Consider the following 18,262-nt stretch of genomic DNA (forward strand, 5'->3'; position numbering starts at 1 on the left):
TGTTCGTTCCAAATCAGTCGTTCATGATCCTGATGGGAATCACAGTCAAATTTTGACTTTTCGATTTTGACCAATGCTCATTCAGATGAGATCGATTCGTTCTTCATTCGTTCACAGGTAATAACTTTTCACAGCAATTTTGGCCTTTAACTTTGACCACACTTCCGATTTAAGCCCCAATAAAACAAACACATGCTCATTTCTAAGGCCTCATTCAATAAATTCCAATTGTTCTAAGCACTGATTGCAAGACCCACTTGGCGATGCGAACAAAAATTCTAAACGTAGTGAACTTCCGATATTAACACCTGATCTTAACAGAAATTCCGAATTTGGTTCAAGTGCCGAACACATCCACATCAATTCCATCAACCCGATTCCAAGACCCATTACAGTTCCAATATTTCCCCAATTTTGACTTTCTATGGTTTGACCATCCAAATCGAAATACACCGTTGTTCATCCATTTATCATCAGACCACGTGATTGGCATACCATGTTCATATGTTTTTCAATGGTTAATCTCAGGTGTCGTAATTTCCATTTAACAAACACTCAATCAATATGTGGAACAGATTAAGCAAATTGAGTCAAACATCATGATCAATTAAAATCAAGATCGATTTTGAGAATGAAATTGTTTTGAAACTTTGACTCAAGAACAGAAATCGATAACAAATGATTAAATAGAGTCGAGAATCATGAATTCAATCTGAATATGAGAATGAGTTGCGAAATTGCGATACAACATTCACAATTGAGATGTGTCGATGCATGCATCAGAATGTGCGATGTCAAAGAACAAGTCAAGGGCTTAAACCAGTAAACTCGGCTGAATAAAATAAAATCAAATGCAATTGGGCCACTATTGACAGAATAAACGATTTTTAGATCCAAAACAAAATACCGTGAATACAATGAACAGGAACATGATTATGTGGGCTAAAACATGGATCAATAGAAAATTAATGAATCAAAGGACTTTAATCGTAAACCAAATCAGATTGAAAAAAAAATATGAATTAAATGAGAATCAGATTGGAATTACCATGATGAGCAGTAACATAATATATAGATCTCCATGAACAGTAGATCGAAAAAAAATCTTGATTCTATACCGCCAAAACACCAATAATCTTCAATAACTCGTGCAGAAAATCATCAAATCAAGAACCGATACTTCAAAAATCAATAGATCTTCAAAGACCCGTTCTGATACCACTTGTTGGGAATAAATCCCTAATTGAGATTTGATGAACAAGATGCAGAAAATAAGAACAAACACAAATATGAAGATTAGGTCGAATGATCACTTAATTTATTCAAACAAGAGGAATAAATTACACTTTCAGCATAGACTAAAGAATCTCACACTACATAAGAAACCTCACGTGGCGGCTACATTTTGCCTCACTCTTAACCCTAATAATGAATAATACGTGACTACTTATAGGGAAAAGACAAGTCTTGGGCTTTTAACCTAGAATTCATCAAAAGGGCCCATTGCCATCATCCATGTAGTGCTTTAAAACCCTACAATTTCTTGCGATTAATTTTGACTATGGATTACTTATGTTGGTTACCAATTTGATAATTGCTAACTGTCATGATTAGACCGATTAGCTTACTTCAATTTATGACACTTATTCATAATAGTCATGTAGACGAAGGACACACAATTGATTTTGACGAATGATTGGAAGACGAATGACTAGATCTAGGTTTATCTTCATATGGTAAATTCGGATAAACAAGCAATTAGTATTGTCAAATAATGCTCTCTAACACAATTAAACAACTAACTTTATTACCTATAGTAGGACATTGTCTATCTTTAGCTCTAGTAACTTAATGGTCATAAACAACTAGGAATACAAATTCATGAAATCAATGACCAGGTAACTACACAAAATTTGAGGGAAAGGTAAAAGCGATAGAAACATTAACATGTAAGTATTGATCTAGAACACACAATTAAAACCATCATTAATAATCGATAGATCTAATATTATATCATAGTAACTTTAGGTTCATCTACATCATGCAAATCAAATGTTTGAGTCGATCTTAGGCTAATCACTCTTCTTCTCTCATCCTCGTGACCAAAATCAGGTCTTCTAGGGTTTCTCCATAATTATTCTCTTCAATAATTATGTTTTCTTAGCCTTCTATGTGACATCCCCACAATCTCGGCCAGAAAAGACCGATTTTCATTTATGCTTTTAAAATAATTTCATAGTAAATCCTTTTGATTTGAAAGAGTTGCGGAATTTGTTCCCAGAAACAAAACGTGATAAAACAATGTTTACCAAAGCATTTCATAAAAGAAATGTATTTTCATCATATAATCAAAACTCGGGATGTCATGTTCCGATATAGACCATAAAGCATAAACGATAACATTACAAGTCATTCAACAAATATATACATATACAGACTTGTAAACAAAACAACTTGGTGGTTCATCCATCTTATGCACTTGCGCCACTTCCTATAATACAAATAAAACTGAGTGGGTCAGGCTTGGGAGCCTGGTGAGCATATAAGGTTTTCAACCCACAATAAATAATTAAATTAATTTTCATCAACCAACAATAACCCAATTACCCATTCCCGTTATTGTCCCTAAAATAAGTTACACAAGGGACCTAGTCTAAGAATATTTCATCGGGGCGACAACACATGCTTCGGGGGTTCCTCGGCAATATAAGTTAAATAAGGCAACCATGAGGGGGATGGAGTACAGCGAATGAACACCCAATTTCATTAACACCTACAGGTGGCGAACCTGCTAGCGTTCCACAGGACTGCCTAGAAAAGTCTGTGGTCATCATCTAAACTCCGCTAGATGACTGAATCAAAACAACAACGAGGTTTCTCATATGTTTATTACACACCAACCATCTACCCATGTTCTACCCAACATATTAGTAGATAAAATATACATTTTTATACATGGTTTTAAAACCTGTATAGCATGCTTAATCAATACATTTTCCACATAACAGATGAGGCACACACACATAACATGTATTTCATAGAGAAATAATCAGATCTATAAGATAGAAGAAAGTGAATATACATTTACACACATAATAACAAAATATACACATAACACGTATTTCGTATAAAATAATTCCTAATTATGCGTTAGAAGAAAGTAACTACACACTCACTTGATTAGAAGATGATCGGACAGCACTACGGCTTGCAGAAGTAGTATTCTTCGGCAGATCTGGAAGATCTTCACAAAAACCGGACTCCTCGCGGGCAGAGCTTCGGCTCGGGAATCTTACTTATTGGGATCTTCGGGACCTCGGGACTTGCTTCGGGGCTCGGGAATGATACCGGGGCTTCGGGGTACTTCTGGCACGCAAAACGATGCAAAACGGGAGAGAGAAGAGAGAAAAAGAGCAATTGAGTCGGATGCCCTCGCATCCTATTTATAGGAGGCTGGAGCCTCGGAGCACGCAGGGCGTACGGCCTTATGCGGAGCTTACTGCCTCGGTCGTCATGGCTTACGTATCCGAAGTCACTTGAGTGCGAGGCGGTGCATGCATCGGGGTACGCTGGGCGTACCTCGGACAAGATTGGTGACTCCTCTTCGGATAATGTCGGCTTTTATAATTAAATTTAAATATTAAGTATTTAATAAACTTCGGAAATTCATATCTTCTTCATACGAACTCCGTTTTCGACGTTCTTTATATCCACGCGTAGGTGAGACTACGCTCTACAACTTTCGTTTAGACTTCGTCGGCTAATTTTGACTTTATTTTTATTATTTATTTTTAGTAGGCCCGGACAGGAAAACTTCGTTATAAATTCATAACTTCTTCGTTTGACGTCCGTTCTCGCCTAACTTTTCATTGCTTCGATACCAACAACGAGATCTTCGATTCTCGTTTAGATTGTTTTGGCTAAAAATCGCTCGATCTCAAATCGAGTATTTCAGGCTGCATACCGTTAAGTCGAAACTTCAATAAATCATAACTTCCTCATACGAAGTCAGATTTGGGCATTCTATATATATTCGGAAACCTCGTTTCAACTACTACAACATTATCCAAAGACATCAACTTTATTTTACACTTAAATTTTGACGCTTATTTTTATTCTTAATTAATCAAACCACATAATTAAGCAATTAAGCACAAAACACATAATACTCAAATAATCCACTTTTATTATTTCAGAACGGGTTACAACGGTTAACCTAGACTATTATATCAACGAAAATGCCTAGCCTAGAAACGCGGGCGTTACATTCTATCTCGTCCTTTATATACAAGGAAAACTTGCCACCACGCTGTAGGAAACAGTTTCCTAATCGTAATCGACAAGGTAATTTTCTTTAACAGAGAATCTTCTAGACACCACCGCGTGGGCCAAAGTTTACCACTTCATGGTCACTGTCCTGAAACACGATTTTGAGGCTTCTTTGTACTTCATTGCGAGCTTCACCCTCCAACTTCCAGTTTTGTCCATTTGGTCCCTTTTCTTCAAAAATATATTTTTCTAGCTGATTTCCCTCTCGCACAACTTGTAACCTCGAAATACTCCAACCTACAATTTGAAACACGTAATAGTCGCCAATGACTAAGAACATGTAGACTAAAATCTGAAACCCGTCCTTTATTGCTCAAAACTCATGAGAGAATTCTCATACCGACTCTGAAGTTGATTGCCAAATCAACTGTTTCCCTTCCTGGAGTGCCTATAACAATCGATGCATCAAACTAGAAATTCTCTACAGTTGAAAATGGACCTCATGAGCCAACTGCCTTGAACTCAACCACTACAACTCGAAGAATTCATAACCATAATAAGGTCCTTGACCAATAGTTACACACTGTGGACACACTCATCATTTCCTGAACACGTACAACATGCATCATCTCGCTCTACACCTTGCCTCATCCATTAATAACCCAAATCTCATGCGTCTCTATCGTAGATCTCCATAACCAGTTCTCTAACCGCACCTAAACAAACCGTTGATCTTTCTCAATACAATACCCACTTCTCCCTCACTCTAGGTTCGAACCATCATCAATTGGAATACGAACAGTCTACTCCATAGACTATTTTCACTAGGTACATCACACTTGACTCTTGGAACGTACACCGTAACGCTCGATGTTCTTCCCGATAGAGACTAAACAACTCCAAGTATCTCGAACCTCAGATGAAATTCTTGGAATCCTCCCCACGTGACTATCTCTAGTCATCTCGAAATCTCATACCGACACATTGTCGGATATCCTAACTGTCCCAAATTAGTCACGACTCTCGATTTGGAAATAATGCACTATCACACACCTCGTCTCCGATTTCTTAACCAACATTCCATCGCATGGATCATCATAGAAGCAGGAGACCTCACTCTCACAGTCGATACACAACACGACAATGAGGGCCGCCACCCCGGTATACTCTTCTTGATCACCTGGAACTGTTGCTAAAAGGTATTCCTTACTCAACTAAGGCATCTCCTTGTCATCATCCATCTCGGTTCTCATGGATGACTCTCTCATGGAATCATTGTACTCGAACCATATACTCAAACCATGTTATCTCCCTACTACCCGCTATATAGAATCTCTGGAATCCTCCTCGTTTTGAGTATGGGTCATCTACTGTCAGTAGTACGGGCCCATACTACCTTCCACATCTACCCATACTTTCCACACAGATCGTCCCGGATTTCCTAAGTAGCTGCTCAACTTTCTCGATCACCAATCCCATCACACATAATCGCTCTGCAGCGAATACTCTCCTCTATCAGCGTACTCATTTGACTAAGGTATCTCCTTAGGCCCATCTCACATTTCTCTGCCATCAGCTGTTGAAGAACTCCTCATGATGCGAACCATCTACCTCCTAAATATCGTCATATTCACTTAGTAGTTGTCTCCCATCATCCAGAGTCCCATAAAGCACAAAGCAAGCAGCATTCGGGCATCGAATAACCTCCACCAATAGATAACACCATTCTAGCATGAAATCCCATGTACTCTATCCACAACCCAAAAGGTATCACTAAACTCAGGCAACCCTACCCCTCGTGGGTATTTAACTACTCTCTCAGTAGACCCCTCATAAGCTCATATAGGTATCTCTGCTAGATTATATCTCGACTCAGAACTCTCTCTCTAAGTGATTCCTGCTAGATACTCTTACTCAACACATACTCAAGGCACATAACAGATGGCAACGACTCCTAGGCTAAGGCATCACAAATCAGGCAACTCTAGGCCTAAATATGAAGTACTTAGCCTATCATCTAGCATGTGTCACTAATATCTCATAAATATCTCCTAACACAAATAAGTAAGGGTATTTTGGGAAATCACGGTTTGGGCTCTGGCTGATTGTACACACTGCTCCTACTCGTTTTCTCTTAAAACTCTTTCTTATATTCAGAAAAAATTAATTATTTTGAAATTTTTCTCAAATCCTCAGTTTGAGTCCAGACACACCGGAAGATATATCTGGATCCATCAAACCAAGGCTCTGATACCAACTTGTAACAGCATAAATTTTCAAAAAAAATTTCATTTTAAAATTCATTTACTTCTCATAAACACATTTCACCAAAAACCAAGTGTCAAATCATCAAAACACAACTCCATAATTGTTTGATTAAAAATCTACGATCCTCGGAACAAAAATCTTTCTCTCGTGTGTACAATCGATCCGGTGCCTTCCAGATATCTTGAAAAGTACCTGAAACACATATCACATAACACGGTAAGCACGAAACTTAGTGAGTTCCCCAACATACCACACATATCTCATTAGCCTCTCTTGGCTATGCTCAAAATAAGACCCTCCAGTCAATGTGTCTTAGTAGGACCCTCCGGTCCCACAACTCGGGTGGACCTTCCAGTTCTAACTCAGTAAGCTTAGAATAATACACAACATAAATCACAAAGACATAATGCAAGATATCACAATACTCAATAGAAGCACATAAGACCCTCCGGTCACACAAAGGTTACCACTCTAGGTAAGTATAGTGAGAAGACTCACCTCGTAAGCAAGCAAGCAAATAATCTCGTACACAAATCTCTGAATTAGCCTCCGCCTAACATATAGGATAATTATCTCTAATTAATACTCTATTCACAACTCTAATAAACCAAAGATTATTCTCTCTCTCTTTCTTTCTCTCTCTCTCTCTCTAACTCGTGGAATGGTTAAAATAATATTTTACCCCTCCATGGTCCCCATAATCCCTGTCTTGACCAAATCCTAAAGTCAACAGAAGTCAACACTCGAGTCAACAGTCTATGTTGACTCGACTCGCCGAGTGCATCTATGTGAATCGTTGAGTCCCCTCGTTTCCTCTAAACATCACAAAAACCCAACTTAACTTGTCGGGTTGTCTCATCAACTCGCCGAGTTACCCTTGTCCAGACTCATCGGGGGAAAACCCTAGCCGACTCGTCGAGTAACCTCATTGACTCGGCGAGTCCATTCAGTCTATATTCTCATTCAGACGTTTTAAGGAAGATCCACTAATCCAAACTCTAGATCTAGTATCCTAAGGATCGAATGTCACGTAAAGCTTCGATCTTTACATTCATGCATGACATATTTGCTCCATAATGCCAATACAAGCTCCAACAATAGAGCTTGGGTCTTTAGGCTCCCAAGACCTCCTACAATCCAGATCGGAGGTTTCAACCTAAAGATCTACTCAAGGGACTCAACAACAGAAGAAGGATGGCGAAAAACCCTAGAACTCCCCAAACTAAGATCTCACAAGAAAATTGATCAAGATAGCATCTTTGAACCTAAAACAGAAGCTATCCACTGAAAACCTCTAGATCCAAATGTTACTCCTTGCTTCAAGCCTTGACGCTTTCATCTTTTTCTCTCAAAGTGCACCAAAATGCTCTAGATGACCTCTCCTTCTCACACAACAAGCTAAAACTCGATTAGGGTTCTTCACATTACTCAAGGGTGATGAGGGAGGCGGAATGAGGGTTTAAGGTTCTTTAAATAGGACACAAATCCAGAAAATTAGGTTTCCTCACATAGCCCCTACTCGTCGAGTTGGAGTCCTCCGTCTCGTCGAGTCGCCCTATTCTCATGAATAAAATACATTAAACAAAACAAGAAATATAACTTTTAGGGGCACCACCATTAGGGACGACAGGTACCTTTAGGGACGACATCCGATAATTCGCCTTTTTGTCGTTGCTAAAGGTGACCCTCGCCGCTAATAGTGTCATCTCTAAAGGGTGGTACCAGCGATCCGTGTGAATGCCTCCGAATCAAGTTCTGGCCCTACGATTACATCTTGATCCGACGGATGGGGTTAACGAAAAAATTGGTGCGTGTTTTCCCTCCAACATGTCGCCGCTAATGGTTAATTCAGCGTCGCTAAAGGCGTCGCCCCTAAAGGGTGGCCTTTTTGTTCCCCTCCAGGAAGCAGATCGCAGACCATGCATCACCTCCACTCCATTTCTTTTTCGTTCTTCCAGCGATTTCAATGCTTTTCCGGCGACTGGAGACTCGTTTTGCATCTTCTATCGACTATTAACCACTGGTGCACCCCACTTCTTCAACCGGAGTGATTTCCAGCTCCTCACCGGCGTACCTGCACCACCGGCGACGTGCTCCACCGGCGACATTCTGAGTTTCCGACATATTTCTCCACCGACAAAGGTTTGTTTTCCTTTTTGATTTCCACCGTTTTTTGTTTTTGTTTCCATTTCTCTTTCTTTTTTTTTTTTTGCTAATTTTACTGCTTTTGGTGGTCTTAAGGAGATTTCCCCATTACAACCACCAATCACCGCCACTACTGCCTGTCTCCGGTGAATTCCCAACCTCCACTGCCGCCATCTCCAGTATTTTCAGTTCTAGTTCTACAACCACAACCACAGGTGCATTAATATACTCTATTTATGTATGAATTTGATATATATATATATATATATATATATATATATATATATATATATATATATATATATATATATATATATATATATATATGTGTGTGTGTGTATTAATTTGATATATATGTGCATGAATTTGATATAAGTGTGTATATATGTGTATTTGAAAATGTGTTTGATTATATGTTAATTTAGTATAATCAAAAGTTATACATCGTGAGTATGTGTATTTGGCTTTAAGAATGTGTTTGATTATGTGTTTTTATCTTTTGTTAATTTTATTAACTTCTATGATTTCATTAATAATATTACTCAATATTTGTAATGTAATTATTTGTATTATCTATAAATTATAATATAGTTTTTTAATAATTGAATTTTATTTTTCTACCTAGGTTTGTTAATTGTATATAACCTGTTATTTTGTAGGATAGTTATTTTGTTTTTTATGTTTTGGATTGTTAAATTAATCAAAATTTTATATATAGTAATTGCCGATTGTGATTTTTCATTTTGACTTTTAAGAATATTATATTTTGTCATCATTTTTTACATTGTTAACTATATTATGACATTTCTTAATTTATGATATGTTCTTATCGACTTTTGACCTAAATATCTTGATAGTAATAATTTGTGTAAACATTGTATACCCTATATCTTTTTTCTAGATCCGTCACTGCACTCGTGTCATTTTTTGGATTGCACTGGTTCATCACATGGCTGCTGTGATGGGCCATGGAGGTGATGGTGGTGACGAGCCACCACATCCGTTCGGTGGAGATTTTGGTGTTCATCAGATTGATGATAATTAAGATTTATTCTAATTCATTGTATTTCATATTGTATATATATAAAAAACTATATTTAAATTTATTAATATTTTTTGCAGCTATACCTCCCAGACAAAGAGGCATGGCAGTAAACAAGAAAATGCATCGGCTATATGAAGCAAACGGCAGAAAACCTCTAAAAATAATATTTGACATGAATACTTTTGTGCCGATTGGGGATGTATATGAATGCTTCATTCGGGAGGTTGGAAGTTATATCTGGCGTGACATAGCTTTGGATAAGAACACCTGGAAAGAAGTTCCTGAAGCCGATCGAAATGGAATGTTTACATATCTTTCGGTAATTATTTATAAAGTTATATTTAACATGTTTAATTTTGATTTATATTTAACTTCTATATTTTTTGTAGACATATTTTGATTTTCATGCCATTTCAAATGATCTCGATGCTAGAATTTTATGGGCATCACTGAACCATCGGATATGTCAGCGGTATAGAGGCCGCAAAAATATTGCAAAAAATAAATTTATAGATATGCTAGAGGGTGCGGAGGCAGCAAGGGCTCGACCCCCTGTGGGTATGGATTCAGCGCATTGGAGTGCTACTATTGACCACTTCTTAACTGATACACATTGTAAACGATTCAGTGTAAACAAAGAATGCCGAAAGAAGCAAGTAGTTAAAAATCGTGGAGGGATGTGCAACTACGGTAGTGCTTCTTTCAAAAATGTAAGTTATATTAATGTTTATTTAGTTATAACATATTTTGTAATGTTTATTTTAGTATAACATATTTTTTAAATGTTAAACAGAATTTGAATAAACTTGAAGTATTTCATCGTGCACATGTTAATAAACAAGGGGAATTCGTTGATCCATTAGTTGAAGAACAATATGTAAGTTATTATTACTTAAAAATGAAGTAGAATATTGTTTTTTTTTTGTGTTTGTTTTGAAGTATATTGACAATATTCGTGAAATGCAGAATGCTTTAGTTGCTGAGGTTGCTTTACAAACCCAGCATATAGCCGACTCCGGTGGTGATCCGAACTCCATTGATTGGATAGCCTTATTTGAGAAGGTGTTAGGTGCTCGAAGGGGACATGTGAGAGGCATCGGGCCTAAGCCTTCCGTAGCGGGTACAAGTGCTCCCACCCAGTGGCAGTGACAGTCACAGTCACAAACACCACAACCAACACAGGTACTTATTAATTTGTTGTGAATTTTGTTGTTTGATAGTTTGGTAGCTTGTTAGTTTGTTAGTTTGTTAAATTGTAATGAATTTGGTAGTTTGTTAAATTGTTAAGGACTTCATGTGTTTGTGACTTAATTGTTAAGTAATAATAATTTGTTCTTATACTATGATATATTTTAACTTATATTCTTACTTTGTAGGATGTGGATGTTAACGCTTTTCTCCAAAACCCGGTGTTTGTGACTGCACTTGGAGATATTATCCGCTTATTTAGCAAGCAAATTGACAATGCGACCAACAGCGACGAGGAAAACGATGATGGGTACAATGATTAATATATATTGTTTTATGATATGAATGATGTTATTATGGATTTAGATAATGTTAATGTGATATACTTTCTCTATATTATTTGATGTTTTATGTAATGCAGATTTTTAAATTATAAGTTTTACAATTTTATAAATTATGTATTTTTATAATATAAACTAATATAAAATATAAATTTTATCTAAAAAAAACAAGCATTAGTGGCGACACTTTTAGGGGCGATCTTCAGCATTAGTGACGACACATCCCGCCGGAATATTTGGCCGGAATAGTACTGACCGGTTGCCGGAATATTATTAGAGACGTCACCTTTAGGGACGACAAATGATATTAGTGACGACAGGTATTAGGGACGACGCCTGTAGGGACGACTTTTGAGTATTAGCTACGAGGTATTTGCGGCGACCCAATTGGGACAACATGTCGTCCCTAATACCTTTAGGGGCGACTTTCTTGACTATTTGTGACGCTTTTTGTCGTCCCTAAAGGTGTCATTTTTTGTTGTGAAATAAGACACCTGGGAGTCGGAATGTTACAAAATATATATATATATATATATATATATATATATATATATATATATATATATATATATATATATATATATATATATATATATATATATATATATATATATATATATATATATATATATTCACTTGTAGTTAGAAAGAGATAACAAAAGCCTTTGAATTAGGGTTTCGTTATTTAAAAAAATAAACGTGCAGGTATTAGAACATGCTAATATATCCAAACTTTTTTAGCTGCAATGTGAACTACAATTTTCATTGTATGTTCAAAACCAAATTCTTACAACTTTATGAAATTTGCTACAATTTTATGTTACAAAAAATACAACTGGAAAACAAACAAATAAACAATACAACATGGTATCCTTGGTTACCATTTTTTGAATCTTTTTTAGGATTCATAAAGCAAACATGTATATCCAACATAAGTAAATCAATTTCTTGAATGTCCGTAGTTGTGTAATAGTCCCAATTCAGACAGGAACAGTTCGGTTAGATGTAGTTTGCTCCACATCGTCATCTTGCTCATTCTCACCAGACAGTTCTTCGAGTGATTTACCATTCGGTTCAGGGACTAAAAACGTGAACAACATCCCTAATAAGTTGATCACACCAAGAACGATGAGCGAGTTCTTGATTCCAATACCTGGAGGGTAACCAGCATCGGTCTTCTTAGGGTCAGAGCTCTGAGAAGCGTACAGAAATCCATAAGCACCAACTATCGCGCCTGCTTTGCCTGCGGCTGCAGAGATACCGTGGCAAGTGGACCTGAGCCTAGCTGGAAAGATTTCGGCAGGAACAACAAATGTGGTGGCATTAGGACCAAAGTTAGCAAAGAAAAATGTCAAAGAATAGATGATGATGAAGCCGATGCGATTGTCATGTAAGGTCCAATGGTGGTAAGGAATGGCGAGAGCGAACATGAAAACCGTCATAAAGAAGAATCCCATGAGTTGGATTGCGAAACGACCGATGATATCGATAAATGCAACTGTGAACCAGTATCCGGGAACAGTACTGCAAAGTGCGATAAGAGTTTGAGCTCTGGCCACCCTGAAAACCTCTCCAATGGCGTTCATCGTTGCTGCCGGAGGGATCCATCCGATGGCTGTGAAGACGTCTTTTTGGAAGAGATTTTGTGAGTAGAAAGCGATGTCAAGTAAGAACCAGGTACTGGTGGTTCCAAGCAAGTGGAGTCCATGGCGACGGAGGAATGCTTTTGAAAACAATCCGAATGAGTTTCTTTTATCCTGTGTAATTGTCTCTACCTTCTGTTCTTCGGCTTCAATGTCAACTTGCAAAACTCGAGCCATATCTGATGCGGCTTGTTTAGCGTTTTTTGCAACCAGAGCGGTGTAACGTGCAGTTTCGGGCATCTTCATACGCCAGTAATAAGTCATTGCTGCCGGAATCGCACCAAACATGAGTATGATACGCCAGACGTAGTCGGCTTGTACCGGAGTTGACAATAAAGCGTTCGTCGCATACGAAGGAGCACTAAATGCATGGTCAAAAGCAGCCGACACGACTAACGCCACAATCCCACTGGCCAAAATCCCAAACCCTTGCATGGCGAAAACTGCAGCGATAAAGGCACCACGTGTCTTTTTGTTAGCGTATTCCGACATAATCGTTGCAGAGAGAGGATAATCACCACCGATACCAAACCCAAGCCAGAATCTAAAGAAACAAAGGCCAGCCATGACAGATCTCCGTTCCCTCCCAAACGAGAGCCCCGAAGCGAGGGAGCATATAACCATGACAGCCAAAGTCATACCGTAGACCTTTTTTCGGCCCATTTTATCACCAAGCCACCCGAAGAAGAGTTGACCAGCTAAGGTTCCGACAAGAGCAACAGCAGTGACCGAAGAGTTCACACCAGGGGGTAGAGTTCCGGGCTTTAGTGCACCCTCCCTGTGGTAGTAGATACGACCAAGCAATTTGGTGACGAGGGAAATTGCGAAGAGATCGTATGCGTCGGTGAAGAAACCCATTCCGGCGATGACAATTGCCGTGAAATGGTATAACTGGGTCTTCGCAGTATCAAGTGCATTGAGCACTTGCAGTTGCTCGCGAGGCATGGCTACTCTTTTCTTCCAAAACTACACCTACACTCAAGTATATAGAAAGTGAATGTTAATTTAGAAAACGATCAAAATACATATTCTATTGGATAATAATAATTACTGTAATAACTACAATTTATAAATAGTCCTTCTAATAGAAATATGTAAGGAGAATTTAATATTTCCATTATTGACGTTGAAGAATCATATAAAATTTCAAAAAAATGAAGAAATTCTTATTAAACTATTAAATGAGAAATTAAAAGTAGTTGCCGTTGTCATGGATAGTGACCTAATTGATTGGCCAACGGCTTTTGGTACTATTTTGGCTCTTAACAAAAAGTCATGCATGCATTTACAAAAACACACAAGTGAGTGAAGTCTTTCTTTTTTTTTTTTTTTTTTTTTTTTTTTTTTTTTTTTATAACTTAATGAGATCTTACTCTGAATTTTCCGGGTGATCAGTAAATATACGGAAGATAAAAAGCTTCATATTGGACTATTTTACTTTGTACTATATAATAAGAAAATAAAAAGCAACAAGATTTAAAATATAAAGAAAATAGAATAACTTTTGGTCAAATGTTTAGAGGGAAAGAGCATATTGATTTATATATATCTATATATACCTTGTCAGGAGGGTTGCTTGCTCTGCAAATGTGTTTTAGTGAGAGAATGAATTTGAAGGAAGAAAAGGAGATGAGAAGATGTCTTGAACTCATGGGATATTTAAAGACAAACGACACAGAATCATGAGTGGAAGCATATAAGCATATGCTCTCAAATAGTAGCTTAGGTCAACGTTTGCACATTGCTTATCTAATGATCTAATCACCTATCCGGTCAACGCCTCCAGCTTGCTACATTTCTCCAGTAAGATATTAGGGTATACAAGACTTTTTCCCGATCGAATAAACATGATTTAATAAGATATGGCTATATTCAATGCGTACATTTTTTTGTTTCGGGTTTTTAGGTTTTAATTTTCATTCTTGGCTCCATATTTTTTTAAACGATTCTTGTTTAATTTGGTCCATTGCAGGTAAAACCGGAATGAAATGGTTCTAGTTTTAGTTGGCCTCTAATATAGTAATATGTCACGGAATTTGCCAAAAATAATGTTATCTTTTATTTGATATTTCAAACCGGAATCAAATGTTATCTTTTATTTTATTGGTTCTAGTTTTAGTTAGTTGCTACTGGTTTGGTTTTCTTTGTTATTAAGTGAATTAAGAATTTGAAATGCTATATTTTGGGGTAGAGAAATTAGATGCTATTTTGCTAAATTGAATCTCCTCGATGGATTTTTTTTGTTTGTTTTATATATAGTAGGTGTAAAACTCGTGTATTACACGGGTTCATTAAAGAAAATAAAATATTAAAATCTAAATAATAAGTATTTTTTAAAATAAAATTTTGAAATAAAGAATGAAGAAACATATTAATTGCAATTTATTATAATATTTATTATATTTGATACTTTACATATATAACTATAAGATTATGTGGTTTTTTAATTTTAAAAATAAAAAAAAAACTATAAATTGACATGTAGATATTATTTATTTAAAAATATCACAAAATGACAAGTGTCAAAACACATTAGAGACTGAAATGTAGCAAAAAAACTTTATTTATTAGAGAGGATGTCTTCAATTTAACTAGCACCCCCTCTCTTGCTAATTAAATAAAGAGACTTGCGAGAGTTGCATCTGCAAATGCCCAAGCAAAATAATGGATACATAAAAACCCTAAAATCATTAACCATCGAATAGTGATTCAAAAACAATGGATAATGGTTATTCAACTCATAATAACTCCTCATGGTAAAAATAAGGTTGTTTTGACAGTTATCGGTAGAAATAAGGAATTTTTTTTTCTTTTGCAGGAATGAGTCTATTTGTTGGGCGCCCCATGAGTTGACGTCCTTTTTTACTTTTTAGAATTGAACAAACGTTGAATGTTACATTTTTAGTCATCGAACTTAAATCATTATTAGTTGTTAGCTTTTATTAACAAAAACTTTGGTTTTTATTATTATTACTAAAATTATATAATTAAATTCCAATTAATATTTTGAATAACTTATATCGTTAATATATATAGAACTCATAAATACCTATGAATAAATTTAAATATTCAATATATTATATTTGTTTGATTGATTTTTATTATAATTAATAAATATATGAATATTTATGTTACTTTTTGAAAACTCTAAAATATCTATGAATATATCTATTCATGATCATATACCTGCAAAAGTTTGTTAAAAGTCATTGCGACTGTTCATAAAAACTCAAAGAAAGCAGATGATTGAATTCTCTAATCAATTCATTTTTTGTACTATAAATTTCTATTTTTATCATCAGTCTTTTTTATCCATTTCAACATAAATAATTCTTCTCTTCTCCATTTCTTTATCCTTCTTTCATTCGATGTACGTCTTTTATCTTATGATTTATCGGTGTTGTTATATTCTGGTGTATGTATCAGTATAAGTCTAGATCGTCTGGTTATGATTAATTTGTATTGGGGTTATAATATTGTATATGAAAAAGGTTTCGTAAAGGGTGATCATTCAACTTTGACCGCTTCAAATGTTGTTAGGCATAAACTGTAATATGAAGAATTTAAGGATTTAGTTTATGTACACATTGGAGTAGAAAAAACAACATATAAGTTGAATATCTCACAATGTCACGAGCTTGGTGGAAAATCTAATATTTCACGAATCATAAGTGAGTCAAGTCTAGATGTGATGTATTATTTGGTCGAGAATGATGAAAATTACTACGCCCAAGTTATTATCGTAGTAGAAAAAAGTGCTCAAGAACAAATAATGCCTCCTATTATAACCAATTATGTAGATCTTCTACGTAATTTTAAAGTGTCATAGCCTAATCCCTTATGTAGCATTTCCTTTACCTAATGATGATAGATTTGAAGCACACAATGACTTTGGATTTGATGAAGCCAACTCATAGTATAGTGAAGATACTAATATTGAGTTATTTAATAATGTTTGCGAAGATTTTGATGATGATGATGTTTGTGAAACTCGGGTTGTAAGCTTTATGAATGATGTTGGAGATTTTGGCGACGATGATATAACCGATTTAGAAGACAACATTCATATAGATGTTTGGAAGGAATTAGAAAAAAAATAAGGTTAGGAATGCAATTTGAATGTAAGGTACAAGTTAAGAAGGCAGTAACACTTTGGTTAATCAAATACAACAGAAAGTTTAAAGTGTACGAAAGTAAAAGTAACTTATGGGTAGCAAATTGCAAGACTCTAGGAGATGACAAAGCTCAACTACTATGAACTACACACCATGTTGTGCATGGTATGTTCGTGCAATTAAGAAGAAAAATCATCAAACGTGGAAGAGTATACATTGGGTGGATGCTCACTATTTCTTTGGATTATGTATTGGAAATAATAATAGAAGTTTAAAGTCTTTAACTATTTCCTCATACATCCTCCATGCAATTGAAAAAGATGTTGCTTATCTAGTGAAATATATGCAATCAGATATTAAAAACCTTCTGAATGTTCATGTTTCTTACTTGAAGGCATGTCATGGAAGGAGAAAAGCTATAAAGACTATTTATGGAACATGGAAGAGTGATTTTGATGAGTTGCCTAAGTACATTGCAGCTTTGCAAGCTTCACATCCTAATATAGTTGTGACGTGGTTTCATAAGCCAAATGACTCCTCAAATATTGCAACATTCAAGTATATTTTTTGGGATTTTGGACCTGATATTGATGCATTCCGTCTATGCCGACCTGTTATTTCTATTAATGGTTGTCATTTAAAGGGTTCATATAAGGGGAAATTGCTTGTTGCTATCACAAAAGATGATAACAATAACATACTACCTTTTGCATATGATATTATCAATGAAAGAGTCATCATGCAGTTGGTGTTGGTTCTTTTACCAATTGAGACATTTTGTTGCTCAAGATAGACAATTATTTGTAATTTCGGAGACACCATGAAATAATTCATGAAATGAGAAATCTACAAGAACAGAAAGAGCCATTATCATACTATCGATTATGTCTTCGACACATTAGAAGTAATTTCATGAAAAGGTACAAGAACTTTGGTCTTAAAAAATTATGCTGGACTATTAGGAGCACCACACAGAAACGGAAGTTTGTTACAAATATGAGAGAAGTCAAAAAAACTCAAACTTGAAGCTTGATAGTATTTAAACAAAATCAATAAAAGTTAGTGGTGTCTTTTATAAGATGAAAATCGTCGTTGGGGATTGACAACAAATATATATGAGAGTATGAACAATGTGTTACGGGGAGCAAGACATCTACCGATTAGGGCGTGTATTGACCTTATATTTATCAGAACCGTGCAAATTTTTAGATAACATAGTAATGTTGCAATGAATTGTAATACACCTCT

The 18,262-nt window shown here is 35.9% G+C and overlaps 1 protein-coding gene across 1 annotated transcript; it reads right to left on the reverse strand.

Annotated features, from left to right (window-relative positions):
• Window positions 1–11,980: 11,980 nt before the first annotated feature.
• On the reverse strand, window positions 11,981–14,530 carry LOC111891099 (low affinity inorganic phosphate transporter 1-like). Its single transcript, XM_052769565.1, has 2 exons — window positions 14,459–14,530; window positions 11,981–13,871 (listed from the first exon to the last, which is right to left on the reverse strand). Exon 2 carries the CDS (start codon window positions 13,842–13,844, stop codon window positions 12,237–12,239), a length of 1,608 nt encoding a protein of 535 aa, XP_052625525.1. The 5' UTR covers window positions 13,845–13,871; window positions 14,459–14,530; the 3' UTR covers window positions 11,981–12,236.
• Between the last annotated feature and the right edge of the window lie 3,732 nt (window positions 14,531–18,262).

This window comes from Lactuca sativa, chromosome 3, assembly GCF_002870075.4.
Source record: "Lactuca sativa cultivar Salinas chromosome 3, Lsat_Salinas_v11, whole genome shotgun sequence".
NCBI classification, from domain to species: Eukaryota; Viridiplantae; Streptophyta; class Magnoliopsida; order Asterales; family Asteraceae; genus Lactuca; species Lactuca sativa.

Coding starts and splice junctions, on each gene's coding strand:
- LOC111891099 (XM_052769565.1), bottom strand. CDS start 13,844: ATGCCTCGCGAGCAACTGCAAGTGCTCAATGCACTTGATACTGCGAAG.